The sequence below is a fragment of the Haliaeetus leucocephalus genome, unplaced genomic scaffold (assembly GCF_000737465.1).
Source record: "Haliaeetus leucocephalus isolate CR32 unplaced genomic scaffold, Haliaeetus_leucocephalus-4.0 Scaffold186, whole genome shotgun sequence".
NCBI lineage: Eukaryota > Metazoa > Chordata > Aves > Accipitriformes > Accipitridae > Haliaeetus > Haliaeetus leucocephalus.
Window position 1 is genome coordinate 1,013,311 of NW_010972622.1, and position 14,112 is coordinate 1,027,422.

The window sequence follows — 14,112 nt, forward strand, 5'->3', positions numbered from 1 at the left end:
GGGGGGCAGGCTGGAGGGGTGGGGTGAGGTGGGGACATGCCCAGCCCCGCCCCACCTCCTGCCCACTGATCTGCTTTCCTTTCATCCCCCCCTCTGAGGTTGCCTGCCACAGCTGATGCCCCACCCTGTGGACCCCACCCTTGCAAGCTCCACCCCCACAAGCCTCACCCCGTCCTACCCCACCCTTGTGAGCTCCACCCCAGACACCACCCTGCCCCGCCCTGCAAGGTCCACCCCTGCAAGTCTTGCTCCGCCCTGCAGGGCCCACCCTTGGTAGCTCCACCCCCCACCCCACCCGTACTGGTCGGTGATGTGCAGGGGCAGGGCCTGGGCAGTGGTGTCCATGAGGGTCTGGTGCAGGCGGGTGATGAGCTCGATGAGGTGGTCGCTGACAAGCAAGAAGTCGCCCTTGGCTCCCCCCGTGGAGGTCTGTGGGGAGCAGGGGGTGTCAGTCCCACCAGGGACCCCCTGAGCCCCCAGGGACGCCCCTTCCCGGGTACCTCCTTGAGGTGCAGGGCCAGGAAGCCATCAGAGAAGCGGGTGACGGAGACGCTGCGGATGTCACCCAGGCTGAGCACGGTCTTGGGCTGGGCGGCCTTGGGGTCGGCCAGGACCAGGTGCTCGGTGGTGAGCAGCAGCAGGCGCGGGACCGTCTGCGGGCGGGGGGGGTCAGCATGGCCCCGCACACCCTCCTGGTGCGGTGGGGACAGGGAGGGGGCTCACCTTGCCACTGGCTCTGTTCACCTTCCTCACGGTGTCGGCCATCACCAGCTTGTCCTTGGCCACGGCATGGAGCTTCTGGTACTTGGGGTTCTGCGTCAGCCCCAGGTACTCGCCTTGGAAGGGCTGCTGCAGGCTGGGGATGGAGACCATCAGCCGGAGCTGCCCCATGCACCCGCCCGCTGCCCCGGCAGCCCCCAGCCCTGGCACCTTTTGGAGTAGAGCGTCTTCTTGTCCTTGAAGAGCTCGCTGGCGCAGAGCTTGGCCTGCAGCAGAGCCCTGCGCTGCGGCGTCAGCTGCTCCCGGTACTTCTTGCACTGCCGAGGGAGGGGGCGATTCGGTGCTGCTCAAGACCCCCAGGCAAGAGCTGGCATGGAAGAACACAAGGTCCCAACCGGAGCCCCCCCACCTCCCCGCCCCCTGCTCCCACCTTCCAGTGGTAGAAGATGCTCCTCAGCTCCTGGTTGGCGTCAGCCAGGAACTTGTATGGCGCAGGGGGCCAGGTCCGGTCCGTCACCACCAGTGACGGGAGGTTCCTTCCCAGGCTCACCAGGAACTTCTGCACCTGGAAGTGGCAACGCAGCAGGGGGTCAGGAGAGTCCCCGGTCCAGCCCCAGGGATGGGGGGCTGGAAGGTGCCGTGCCCCCTCTCCCCTCTGGCCCCGCTCACCAGCCGCCGGTAGATGAAGTTGGCCAGGCGGGCGCTGGCCCCAGCACGGAAATACCTCCTGTATGCCCTGCGGACCTGCCGGAGACAGCCATCAGTGGCGGCAGCGGTGGGGACGTGGGACCTCGCCACCCTCCCATTGCCACCCCCCATGGGACCCCGGTGTCCCCATCCCCCCCCGTCCGGCCCCAGCGGAGAGGACAGCTGCTCCAGCCTGACAGGGTGGGCAGGAGCCAGGGTGGGCAGACAGACAGACAGCCCTGGACACAGCGGTGTGGACAGCAGGACAGAGGCAGCGCGCAGGGCCCCGCAGCCGGGCTGGCCCCGTTACCTGGTACCCTCTCCAGTAAGCGGCGATGGTGGCGGCAGCCGCGTGACGGTGGCGCTGGAACTTCAGCTCCCGGAGGAGCCGGCGAGACTGCGAGGGGTGAGAGCCCGGGGAGCCCAAGGCAGGGAAAGACCAACACAGATAGGGAGCGAGCCGGAGAGAGGCAGGAGAGAAGGACAGAAGATGGGGAGAGGAGATGAGTCGGAGCCCCCAGCCCCTCCCTGCCACGCACCCCCCACCCCGCTGCCCATGCTGCCCGCACTAGGAGACCTGCCGGCCCCGGCCAACAGCCGTGGGGTGCCCAGCCCTCACCTTCCAACCCCGCACGTGCGCCTGGATGATCAGCGCCGACCGCTTCATCTGCTTGTACTTGTTCTTTTGCTGTGGTGGGGAGAGCTGGGGTGAGCCAGGGGGCTTGGGAGAGCCAGGGGGCCCTGCCCAGGGGGTGAGGGATGGGGCAGGGGAAGTGCAGCCAGGATCCCCTGCTCCTTTCTCACCATGTGGCCCCGGAACCAGGCGGAGATGATGATCTGGCTCTTGCGCATCCGCTGGTAATGCATTCGGCACCGCCAGCCCCGAAACATCTTCTGGATCAGGGTGGCAAGCTGGACCACACGCTCCTGGCGCTGCCTCTCCAGGTCAAAGAGCTGGGGACAGCCAGGGTGAGCGCTGGGGCGCCAAGCGGGGACAGGGACCCCCGGCCGGGAGCAACCTCCGGGGGCTGCGGCATCACCCAGGAGCCCCTGGGATGGGCTCAGGGCTGCCGGCGGGGCAAGGGGACCCGTGGGGCTGGCACCTGCTCTGAGAAGGTCAGACCCTGCCCCACCTGGCAGCCCAACTGCCCCATAGCAGGGTCACCCCCGTGCCCCCGCTCTCCCATCCCTGGACTCACGGTGCGTGGTGAGCGGATGAAGATCTTGGTGTGGCCGAACGCCAGCTCCTCGGGGGGGAATGCCAGCTCTGCCAGCAGCACCTCGGCTCCATCCCTGCACCGTGGTGGGAGACAAGGCCGGTCACAGCCCTGCAGCCCCTGAACCGGGGAGGGGGCTGCCAGATGCGCCCACGGTCTGTCCCAGCCCCGTACCTGTCGCTGCCAGCCCAGCGGGGCCAGGTCTGGGGGCTGAGCATCTTGTAGCGCTCCAGGAAGGGGCCGTAGAGCTGGCGGAAGGCATAGCCTGCCCGCCGCACCCGCACGTTCTCCATCAGCCCCAGGTACCGGATCTGCGCCAGCACCAGCTCCGGTGTGAAGAGCATTGCTGTTTTGGTCTCGTTGGGCTTGATGCACCTGGAGGGAGCAGCAGTGGGCTGAGAGGGGGGTGGGGGGTCCCACTGGCACCAGGGCTGGGGTCGGGGGTCCCCCCAGGGCCGGTACCTGATGTAGTTGGGGTTCTTGGAGTAGAGGTTCTTCATCAGCGTCGCCACCGAGGCCTTGAACTGGAAGCCGGCGGTGGGGGGCAGCTTGAGGGAGACCTTCTGGGGGTCTCCCTCGGGGAAGAGGGAGCGCAGCAGCGCGTGCTGGGCAGCCCACATGGCCTGCGAGAGGTCACGGAAGAGCAGGTCGTTGTTCTTCTCGATGAAGCCCATCACGTTGTAGGTCACCTGGGCGCAGGAGCGGGGTCAGCGCTCAGCGGGGTGCATGGGGGGGGCCGCGTTCGGGGAGGGAGGAGGGAGAGAGTGGGATATGGTTCAGTGCCTCTGACCCCTTTCCCAGTCCAGCCCCACAGCTCCCATGCAAAGCTGGGAAATGGACCCAGGGGTCCTGGCTTCCCCTGTTGGGGCCGGGGCTGTGGGTGCCGGTGGGTGCCCGTGGCCGCTGGCAGACCTTGCCAGCGTAGTGGTGGATGCGGAAGCATTGTGGCGGCAAGCTGGCGTCCATGATGCGCCGGGCGTTCTGTGTCTCCTTGCTCTCGTAGTGCTTGTGGGTGGCAAAGAGCTGGTTCAGCTTGGTGAGGAAGGTGTCCTCATTGACCACACCGGGCCGTAGGCACTCCTCGTCCAGCATGGCCAGGATCCCGCACTTGCTCTGTGCCGTGATAGACAGCGTCACCCCAAAACGGCCCCGGCCCTGAGCAGCAGCTCCATCGAAGTGGGGCTGCTCCAGGCTCTGCTCATCCCGAACTTGTGCCAGGTGTGATGGAGGGGAGTTGGGACCCCAACCTGGGACCCCGGCACTGGGGGGCAACTCACGTTCTCGATCAAGTTGCAGATGATGCTGTTGTCAAAAAACTCCACTGGGGTCCACTGGATGCCCTAGGAACAGACGGGGGTCAGATGCACAGACCTTCCAGCCACATGTCACATGGACCACCCAGACCCTGCCCCACAGACAACCCCCCTAGCTATTGTGGGGCAGGAACCGGACGTCCGGCCACGGGGACAGGGATCCCGAATCCCTCCCTGCCTTCCTGCTATTGAATCTATTCCCGGCAGGGAGCGGGGCGAGGGAGGGATGTGCCATGGAGCTGTCTCCGGCACTTCCCCATCCTCGGGGGGCCAAGACTCCTCAGGGGCCGTGCTCTGGCATGGGTAGAAGAGCTGCATCCAGTCTGACCGGCATGGGCCGGGGGTACCTCTCGGACATATTCCTCCTGCTCCTCCTTCAGGGTCATCAGGATGAAGATCTGCTGCAGCTTCTCGTTGCAGTAGTTGATGATGAACTGCTCAAAGCTGTTGTCCTGCAAGAGAAGGGTCCTGTGTGGCAGGTTGCGCCCAAGCCCCCAGCCCTGCCACATGTCCCACCCGCTGCCCCGGACCCCCCAGCAGCAGGATGGGGCCAGGTGGGCTCTGCGCTCACCTGGAAGATCTCAAAGCCGTAGATATCCAGGACACCCATCACCTTCCTCTGCTTGCCTGGCTTCACCTGGGGAGACAGCGGGGTGCTGAGCTGTGTCCTGGTCCTGTGTGGGGTGGGGGTCCAGGGTCCCATCCTGGATGGGGGGGCCAGTGCCTGTCATCCTGGGCACTCACCTGGATGCTGGCGTTGATGCGGTTCACCAGCCAGTCGAAGAGGCGGCTGTAGATGTTCTTGGCCAGCGCGTCCCGGCCGTAGTAGCCCTGGGAAGAGGGGTGAGGGGCTCACGCTGGCTCCTGGGGGGCTGCCGGCCATCAGCCCATGGGCAGGGTATGGTCCCGCTCACCTGGGGGACGCTGAGGGTGGTTAGCACCATCTCGTCCCGTGCCTTCACTGTGCGGGAGCACAGCGCCCGCTCCAGCCTGCTGGGGTCCAGCCCGATCAGCTCGCAGATCTCCTGCAGCTCTGTGCAGGGAGGCAGCGGTGCCAGGGCCGAGCGGGGGGGGGGGAAGAGCCTCCCCCACCATCCCGCCCCAGGCCCATCCCCATCCCTGCACTTACCCTGCGGTTCAGCGATGCTGCAGGCCTCCATCCCGCTGGCCTGGTAGCTGCTGCTCAGCTGCACGTTGCCCAGCTTGAGCACCACTGCTGTCACCTCCAGCAGCGCCATCACCTCGGCGGGCGAGAAGCCGATGATCCTCATGGCATCCTGGGGATGGGCACAGGCAGCTCAGGGGGATGGGGTTGGCCCCAGGCTGGTTTTGGGGGGGGGGGGGCACGTCATGGCTTCCCTGCTCCCCAGGTCCTGGCCAGTGGTACCTGCGTGGCATGGAAGTTGGCTGCATCATCCATGCCGGGCAGGCCAGAGCTCTCCCGGTTCAGGTAGCTGTAGTGCCGGCAGTCCTGGCGGAGCTTCAGATGCTCTGGGGGGTGGCAGGGAGGAGGCAGCTCAGCTATGGCCCCCCCCAGGCCCCTGGTCCCCCCCTGACCCCCTGTGCTGGGCGGTCTGGACCTACGGAGCTGCTTCACTGAGCCCCCGGCTAGGAGCTGGTAGAAGATGTGGAAGTTCCTCTCGCCCTTCACGTGCCGGACAATGCGGGATTTCTCCAGCAAGTCTGCAGGCAGGGGTCAGCGTCACCAGTGCGTGTGAGGTGGGACCCCCCAGGATGGGTGATCGGTACTCACAGTTGCTAATGACCCCTCCCAGGGGCTCCCCCTTGAAGTCGAACTCGACGTCCATGTACTTGCCCTGAGGGACAGGGCTGGGGTCAGGGCAGGGGGAGCCCACGGCGAATGGCAGCTCCGCTCCCCATGTCCACGTCCCTGTCCCCTGCCATGCCTCCAGCCCCATCAGGGTCCACGTGGACCTGGCAAGGTCTGGCCCCGCTCCCCATGGGACATGACTCCACCGCCCTGGTTCCCCAGTCACTTACGAATCGGGAGGAGTTGTCATTGCGGACAGTCTTGGCGTTTCCAAAAGCTGTGGGGGGAGGACGGAGTTACAGCGTTGGTCCGGGGGGGCTGTGCTGAGCCCTGGGATGGGCACAGGGTGCCAGGCGCTTACCCTCCAGCACGGGGTTGGACTGCAGGAGCTGCTCCTTCACCTTGTCCACCTCCTCCCCTTTGCTGCACACAGCCGCCACGTAGGACATCACCAGCTTGCTGGCCTCTGCAAGCAAGATGCCGTGGGTGTCGGGGCCATGAATGCCCACCAGCCAGCCCCCTGAGCCCCTCACAGCCCTGTGAGCACCCGGCAGCAGCCCTGGTTCTACCTGTCTTGCCGGCCCCACTCTCGCCAGTGATGAGGATGCACTGGTCCCTGTCCCGGTCCCGCAGCGAGCGGTAGGCATCGTCGGCGATGGCATAGCTGGGGGTGGGGAGGGGTTAGAGGGGGGCTGGAGCAGTCCACGGGCTTCAGAAAATGCTGTGGCTGTAGGCCACCCTGAGCAGACTCTCCCAGACCCCCACGCCTCAGGCTCGCCTGTGGGTGAAGCCCTTGGCAGGGTGCAGGGGGACTGAGGGCACCCTGGGGCTGCTGGGCTCCCTGTGCTCACATGTGGGGCTTCACAGCGAAGAAGTTGCAGTTGTGGTACTCCTGGACCTTCTCGGGGGTGTAGATGGGCAGGGACCGGTAGGGGTTCACCGAGATGACCACGTTCCCGATGTACGTCTGCGGGTAAGCAGGATGGTGTGGGTGTAAGCCAGGAGGACCCAGCCCCGATCCTGGTGCTCCCCACTCCAGAGACCATATGCTGCTCCCCATCCCAGACCCCCCTCCCTCCCCGCCCCAGACCCCCTGCCCCTGGCCCGGTGCCCACGTAGATGTCGCCGCGGTGGAAGCGCTCCTGCAGGGTGTGGAGCAGTGACTCCTCAGTCAGCGGGTCCAGCAGCACCAGGTCCCCAACTGCCGCGGCATCCAGCAGCGAGTTGGCAGCTTCCATGGCTGGGCGGCTCCGGGGCAGCTGGGGCAGAGTGGAGGGAGGGCTGCAGCTATGGACATGCAGCCCCTTCCCCAACCCCCCCCCCCTGGTCCTCAGCAGCCCCTATGCCCCTAGCTGCCCCCTGCCCTTAGAGGCTCAGAAGGGCACCAGGGAGAGCGGGGTGCCCTGGCACCCAGTAGGCATGGACCCACTGAGACACATGGCAAGGCTTGAAGCACCAGCTGAGCCTGGCACAGGGCAGGGCAGGATGTGGCCCTTGGACAGCGGGTTGCTGCTGGGACCTTGGCTGCTCCCTGACCCTGCCATGCCCCACTCTCCCAGGCACTGTGCTGGGGCTGGCAGCCCCTGGGGATCAGGGGCAAGGCAGCCACGCATCCACGATGGCACAGAAGACTCCTTCCCAGGACATCATGGTGCCCAGGACCCCGTGGTAGGGATGGTGGCTTGGGGCAGGGGCCGGACACTGTGCTCCTGCCCACCGCTGCAGGGGAAGCAGGGGCCAGGCCAGGAAACGTGGACACCTGGATCCTATTCTTGGGGCAGGGATGAATTCAGCCTCTGCTTCCTCTCTGCTTCCTGGCAGGGGGCAGCCAGGGTGGGGAAGGGACAGGCTCAGGGCTGAGGGAGCCCAGGTCCCCCTGACAGCCCTGCAGCCAACAGCACCCAAGGGCTCTCAGGAGAAACAGTGCTGCTTTCCCCCCACACTCCACCCATCCCTCACCCATCTTTACAGAGCAGCTGCATTCCCTGGGGTGACCTTCACCCTCGCTTTACAGCCCTGGCACAGGTTGTAAACCCAGCCCCACTTATCGGTGCCCAGGGAAAGTTCACGAGCGAGGAGGTGGGGAAAGATGGGGCAAACGGGGGAATGAAGATGGCTCCATCAGGAGCTGCTCCGCTGGCAGCAGCCTCCAGACAAGATGGCAGAGCCTCCTGCGGGTCCCTGCAGCCTCCCCCTGCACAGGGCACCAGCACCGAGACCCCCGTGCTGCTAGGTGTGGGACCCCAGGGTGAGTGCCCATGGGTGGGAACCAGAGCAAGAGACCCCTGCTCCAGCTCCAGGGCAGCCCTGGGCTCACCCCAGTCTTCCCCATGGTGCCAGGTCTCAGAGCTCCCCATGCCCCATGGATTGGGAGGTCTCCTGGGGTGGGGGTACCCTGGGGTCAGGGCTGTGGAGACAGGGTGCCCCTGGCCAGCCCCAGGGTGTGGGGGGGCTCGGGTGCTTTAGGCTGGGAGCAGAGGGGTCTGCAACTCACCTTCTGATCACAGAGCAGCAGCAGCTCCTGGAGTGGCTTCAGCTGGGGCTGCCCGGGAGCCGGCAGGGATCAACCCAGCCCAGCTCAGCACCCGGTGCTGGCCCCGCCCGGCCCACGGAGGGGCGGAGGGCCAGAGGGACCTCCCTCAGGGCACCACGCCCACTCGCAGACAGGGAAACTGAGGCACAAAGCTCATCAGCCAGCTGGGAAGAAGCCCCAGGCTGCCCACCAGCCCCCAGCCCATGCCCTGCACAGGGTCCCAGCCTGGCTGGGCTGCTGCCATGCCCCCCTCCCCAGCCCAACAGCTTGTAGCAGGAACAAGCAGAGAATGTCACTTGCAGCCAAGCAAACAAAGGGAGCTTCCTCTCAGGGCTGCGGGAAACCAGGGCAAGGTACAGGGGCTGGCAGAGCCAGGATCCCCCAGGGCTGCTCCCAGGGAGAAGACACCTGCCCACACTGCAGCCGGGGTGAGAGACTCGTGGCCACGGGCAGTCCTGCCTTTGGTCTGGGGCTGCCGCAGGGAACCCATCACCCAGGGGCCTTTTCTTTGTCCCCCAAGCACCATCCTCAGCAGAGCGAGCTCCCACAGGTGGACGAGCCACAGTAAAGGACACGCCAGAGCTGAGGGCGAGCCCTGGGGTCACGGCAGGACAGACCAATGAGGCTCATTACCTACAAAATACATCTTTATTAAAAATATAATCAGTCATTAACCACGCAGTAACCATGGAGGGACACAGTAACAGAGACTGCTCACACCAGAGCAGGGAAGAAAGCGCAGCAAAGGCAGGGGAGTAAACCTGGGACAGAAACAAACCAACAGCAAAAAATCTGGCAGCAGCGTGGGCGAGGTACGGGCCGGGCTGTGGGAGCCCAGGCCCCAGGGCAGCAGAGCAGCCGCAGGGCAGTAAGGCTGCCAGAGGGCAGCTTTATTGCTTAGAAAGTTGCATAGATTGGGGCATCCCCTCCAGCTTTGTGCTTTGGCAAGGCCAGTGACCATCGGCAGAGCCCTCTTCCCCAGCGCAGGGAGCAGGAACGCAGGAAGGGCCATCCCCAGGGCACCAGCTTCAAGGGGACAGGGAGCTGCCAGCACCTAACCACCAGCAAGGCAGGGAGGAGGAAGCACATCCACACTCATCCTCAGCCCAGGGACCGCCTGGCAGACAGGAGGTGCAGGGAGCGGGAGGCTGAGCACAGCCTCTGCCACAACACAGCAGCTGCGGGGAGCGGAGCGAGCACATGGGGCACCAAGCAGACTTCAAGGCTGTCTTCTCCTGAGCTCTGTGACATGCACGTGGAGGGGCCGACAGAGTTGCATCTCCATCAGGGAGGTGCTGGGGTTTTTGGTATCCACACAGGATTTAAGCCAAGACAGAGGCACAGCCCAACCAGCTGGAGCCCACTGGCATCTTTGGTAACAGCAGGAGGAGGAGCAGCAGGTCACCCATTGCCTGTTCCCTCCCCACAGCGGCCTGGCAGCAGGCAGATGCTGAGCACGCAGGTACCGGTGTGACAGGTCCAAAGTTCCTCTCGTGCACGTCACCCTCACCAGCACCTGCACGCAAGACAGAACTTTCGCTCCATCCCCACCCCGGCAGGCAGAGAGGCTCCCAGCAGAGCCAGGGTGTCTGGCAGCCCAGAGGCAGTGGGGTGAGGAAGAAGAGCTCCCATCTGCTGGCCACAGCAGCAGTGCTGAGGAACGGGGCTCAGGGTGCTTGCGGGAGCCAGATCAGCGCCCAGGCCTGGGAAGGAGGTCCCTGCCCCTACGACATGGAACTCGTAAGCACCCACACCAAAAGGCAGGGTGGCTCCAGTCCACCTTCAGGCAGGACCAGCATCTCACGTCTTGTCAGCAGCGCAGACCTTGCCTGGCCTGCTGTCCCCAGCTGGGACCAGCTCCCTGCATCTCCCCTGCCAACACCCAGGGCAGTGCTGACAGAAGCTTTCGCACCTTAGCCTGGCAGGAGCTGCCTGGGGAATACGAAGGTGTGAGTCCCCCTCGTCCTCCTCCCACCAGGCTCTGCTGCAGAGTTCACAGCAGCCCATTTTGGGGTGGGATTGGGGTTGCTGCGAGCAGACACACCAGCTCTCCCCGCCACATGGGGCTTTGCGCTCCGCAGGCGTCAGGGCAGTGGGAAAGCAGCAGCGGTTCTGCCCCTCACCTCTGTGGGTCTGTGGCAGCTGACCTCAATCGGCATCCATGTGGACATGGCTCAGGGAATAACTCATGTGATTCCTGTCAAAGGAGTCATCATCATCCTCTTCCTCCTCAAAGAGCTGGTCCTCAAAGAAGATGACACCCAGGCCGTACTCCCGCTCATGGACAGAGACCTCATTGGGGGTGACATGACAGGCACCACCCACAAAGTCAGCAAACCTGGGAAGAAGCCACGAAGAAGTGTGTTGTGCACGCATGCCTGGTGGCCTCCTGTGAGGCCCTGGCACAGAAGGAGCCGGAGTGAAGCGTTTCAGTGCCGAGACCGGGCGTTATCTGTCCTTTCCCTGTAGCACGCCCTGCTTCCACACACCACAGACCTTCTGTGCCTCTGTCTCCCTATCTCTAAAGCCAGAGGCAACAGCACAGAGCGACCCCAGGCTTTCAGAAGCACACAGAGATGCAGGAGCACACTGCCAGGGGATGATACCTCTTGGGAGACTGGATGCGGGAGACTGCAGTCCAGGCAGAGAAATCCGGGCTTCTGCAGTGGTTTCGAAGCTCCTCAAGGGCCTTGTGCGTCTCCACCTCGCCCTGGAGCCGGTACTCCTCCTCCGTCAGCAGACGACGGGGGCTTGGCCCGAGCCTGGCACTCTGCATTCTCCTGCCAGTGGAGCAGCACCAGTTACTGCCCACCCAGCCAGGGCAGGACCCCCAGCTGGGTCAGAGCTGGCAGTGGGAGAAGAGTGTATCCCTCCAGCCTCTGCTCCTCGCCCCCGAGGGAGGCTCCCAACCACGAGGAGGAGCAGGTCACTGTCCTGCACAAACCCCAGGGAAAAAGGAATACAACGCCCCCAGTATACCCACTCCAGCCCCAAACCCCAGTGAAAAAGCCCTGGTTCTGCAACACAGACTCCATCCAGCAGCTCACCCAGGCCCAACAACAGCTGGGAATCAGGAGGAAGCTGGGGTGCTTGCGGTCCTCACCTGTAGGCCGCAAAGGCCCACTGTAAGGGGTAGTCCAAGTTCTTGGTGCAGACAGCGATGACCACCAAGGCCAAGGCGATGGGATGGATCTGGATGCCTGAGTACATCAGCAACAGGCCCAAGAGCTGCAGGGCCCAGGAGAGGAGGTTGATGCTGCGCTCGTTCTCCAGCGGGCCATACCTGTAGCACACACCAAAGCTCACGATGCCCACGAGCAGCAGGTAGCCTGCGGGAGAGCAGAGGGATTGGGCAGGCACAAACTGGAGGGCTCAGCCTGGCTGACAGGAGCTGGCTAAGCAGCATCTGCCAGGGCTGCAGTTAAACCTGACGCCAGAGCCCACCTCTCTCAGGAGCACGAGGGCAGCGTCTGCAGCAACCGGGGGGCAGGAAGGCTCAGCATTTTCCACCAGCATGTTGCAGCTCCAGTAGGAGACACGCAGACTGGTGAACCGGCAAGTCTGAAGGGCTCACACCTACCTAGGAGGTACTGCCAGTAGGACTTGCAGATCTCGCGTAGGTTCTTGAAGATCAGCTGAAGCAGGTACAGGGAAAAGGACCAGCCTCCTACCAGCAGGAAGTAAACAGGACTTTTCTAGGAAAGGAGATGGAAAATTCAAGACAGGCAGTAGGGAAGCAGGCAGCCATGGCTACCTCCCCCCAGCTGCCAAGCCTTGCTCCATGGCAAAGCCAGACCCACAACCCAGCACCCCAAGGCCACGTACTCCAGCACTCTCACCAGAATACCCATATAAGTGTAGAAAGGGCTACTGCTACGAGGTCTCTCACTCCAGACAGCTTGACACTCACCTTGGGCATGACCTTGGACATCATGTAGACAAGGATGAGCAGGGAGGCCAGCAAGCCAAAACTAATCCCAGCCGAGTAGTAGAAGAGTTGGCTCCTGCAGAGATCACGCATGTGCACAAGGTGTTTTACAGCTCATGGATGACTGTGCGCCAACACACCCGCTGGGAGCAACCCCCTGCAGGCTGCACAGCCAACCAGACACTGCCCACCCAACCCTCCTTGTCCCCAGCTCACAGGGAAAGGAGGTGACTCACCTGCTCAGCATGTCGCCACAGAAGAACAACAACAGGCCCAGGAAGGAAAGCAGGAACAGCTTAGGGTCAAAGCCTGGAAAGAGAGTGAATCCAGGTTGAGAGGAACCCCAGCATGGTGCCCTCCAGGTCAAGCTCCAGCCTGCCACATGGTCACAAGTACAGAGAAAGGGCAGCATCCCAGGCAAACCTCCAAGAGCCCCAAATTCCCCCACTTTATATCCTGTGGACAAAGACACACTTCCCTCTGCAGGCCCATTTTCCTTCCCAAGGAAGAACGAGCCCTGCCGGCCCTCAAACCATAAGCTTGCCTGGTCACATCCTCGTTGGCCTCTTGAGAGCGCTGGTGCAGCCCAGGCCCACCTCCCACCCCAAGAGCCCCTGCCACAGAGCAGACGTACGTCGGAAGAGGACGACACAGTACGTCGTGCCAGCCTCCAGCAGCTCAACCTTCAGGCAGGTTTTGTTGCTGTAGAGATCCACATCAATGCTGGTGTCGTTCAGCTTCTCCTTCAGGAAGGAGAAAATGATGTTCCACACGTTGAACTCCTCCAGCTCCTCCTCGCTGTCCACCTGGGTGACTCGGATCATCCGGCTGCTATTGACCCGGATCTGTACAGGGGAGAGAAGCAAACAGGGACATGGACACAGCTGCTGGAGGGGCTCAGCACAGCCAGACCTCTGAGGACCTGCCTTCTCCTCTCACCTGTGTCCTTGTCCATATGTCGTGCCATTGTGGGACGCGGGTGTTGGTGTAGCAGAAGTGGTGAGAAGCTGAGTGATGGTACGTGTGGCCCTCGTGGAGTGGGATCACCGACTCCCTGGCATCTGTGCAACACAGAGCAGAGGAAAGGGATTCAGCAATGCAGACCAAACACGAGGCCCCTGTTCCCATCTGCTTCAGACACCAAAACACATGGGTCCACTTTCCTTGCCCGGAGTTCCCCCAGTTAAGCATGCTCTGAGTAGATAAAAGTCCTTCCTCCGTTTTCCTCAGAACATGCTGTCTGGCTCTTTTCTGGGACAAGCCCATTCCTGGGACTGTCAGAAACAGCACAGACTCATCCCCTGCTCCCCTTTCCAGCTCAACTCCTCATTCTAGACCCATCCCCATCTCAGGGAAAACTAAACTGGAGCATGCCTCCTGCACGAACTCGCCCACTGAGGTGAAAGAGGCTCCCGAATCCCACAGAAGGCCCAGCGACACCGGCAGATCCGGACAGCGAGATGCTGCAAGCCCAGTCCCTCCGGCACCCTCTGCCACAGCAGCGGGCCGCATCATCACCCAGGAGGCCGGAAGCCCCGGGGAGCGCTCTGCGAGTGGGTGGGCTGTTCGCTGGGGCTCCCCGAAGGGGGCAGCGTGCTCCCCCCACAGGGGGCACAGAGCCACGCTGTGCGGCTGCTCGCCCGGCGGAGAAACACCGCGACGCAGGAGAACAAGGGCCGGCTGCCCGGGAAGAGCCGGGCGGGGGGCTGCGTTCGCCTCGACCCCTCCCCACCGCTCCACTCGGGAGCGGGACTGCGTGGGGCGGGGGGGGGAGGGGGTGTCCCTCAGCGGGCACCGGGCAGCTCCCCCTGCGGCTGCCTGCGCGGGAGAGACCGAGGGAGCTGGGAGGGTGGAGGCGGCAGCGGGGCTCGGCCCCTCCGGTCACGGTCGGTGCCGCCGCTTCCAGCCCGCTTTCCCGCTCCGCGCCGACCGGCCGCAGCCGC

At 64.0% G+C, this 14,112-nt stretch overlaps 2 protein-coding genes across 2 annotated transcripts in view; both read right to left on the minus strand.

Annotated features, from left to right (window-relative positions):
- Nucleotides 1-6,946, minus strand: part of MYO1A (myosin IA) — a 7,088-nt gene extending 142 nt beyond the window's left edge. Inside the window, exons 1-26 of the mRNA XM_010565130.1 lie at nt 6,824-6,946; nt 6,560-6,675; nt 6,278-6,372; nt 6,070-6,174; nt 5,939-5,985; nt 5,691-5,754; nt 5,522-5,620; nt 5,325-5,428; nt 5,067-5,214; nt 4,852-4,970; nt 4,682-4,768; nt 4,509-4,574; nt 4,285-4,389; nt 3,902-3,964; nt 3,537-3,737; nt 3,087-3,313; nt 2,799-2,999; nt 2,607-2,700; nt 2,212-2,361; nt 2,027-2,095; nt 1,390-1,464; nt 1,151-1,285; nt 931-1,037; nt 724-856; nt 501-653; nt 302-429 (exon numbers count right to left, since the gene is read on the minus strand). Of these exons, the coding sequence (XP_010563432.1) occupies nt 302-429; nt 501-653; nt 724-856; nt 931-1,037; nt 1,151-1,285; nt 1,390-1,464; nt 2,027-2,095; nt 2,212-2,361; nt 2,607-2,700; nt 2,799-2,999; nt 3,087-3,313; nt 3,537-3,737; nt 3,902-3,964; nt 4,285-4,389; nt 4,509-4,574; nt 4,682-4,768; nt 4,852-4,970; nt 5,067-5,214; nt 5,325-5,428; nt 5,522-5,620; nt 5,691-5,754; nt 5,939-5,985; nt 6,070-6,174; nt 6,278-6,372; nt 6,560-6,675; nt 6,824-6,946 (3,014 nt within the window). The remainder of the gene's footprint in view (nt 1-301; nt 430-500; nt 654-723; nt 857-930; nt 1,038-1,150; nt 1,286-1,389; nt 1,465-2,026; nt 2,096-2,211; nt 2,362-2,606; nt 2,701-2,798; nt 3,000-3,086; nt 3,314-3,536; nt 3,738-3,901; nt 3,965-4,284; nt 4,390-4,508; nt 4,575-4,681; nt 4,769-4,851; nt 4,971-5,066; nt 5,215-5,324; nt 5,429-5,521; nt 5,621-5,690; nt 5,755-5,938; nt 5,986-6,069; nt 6,175-6,277; nt 6,373-6,559; nt 6,676-6,823) is intronic.
- A 2,299-nt stretch (nt 6,947-9,245) lies between these two features.
- On the minus strand, nt 9,246-13,681 carry TMEM194A (transmembrane protein 194A). The gene is made up of 10 exons (XM_010565195.1): nt 13,561-13,681; nt 13,109-13,230; nt 12,804-13,014; nt 12,406-12,478; nt 12,152-12,245; nt 11,822-11,936; nt 11,345-11,570; nt 10,848-11,021; nt 10,389-10,579; nt 9,246-9,757 (listed from the first exon to the last, which is right to left on the minus strand). Exons 1-9 carry the CDS (start codon nt 13,679-13,681, stop codon nt 10,390-10,392), a joined length of 1,326 nt encoding a protein of 441 aa, XP_010563497.1. The 3' UTR covers nt 9,246-9,757; nt 10,389.
- Between the last annotated feature and the right edge of the window lie 431 nt (nt 13,682-14,112).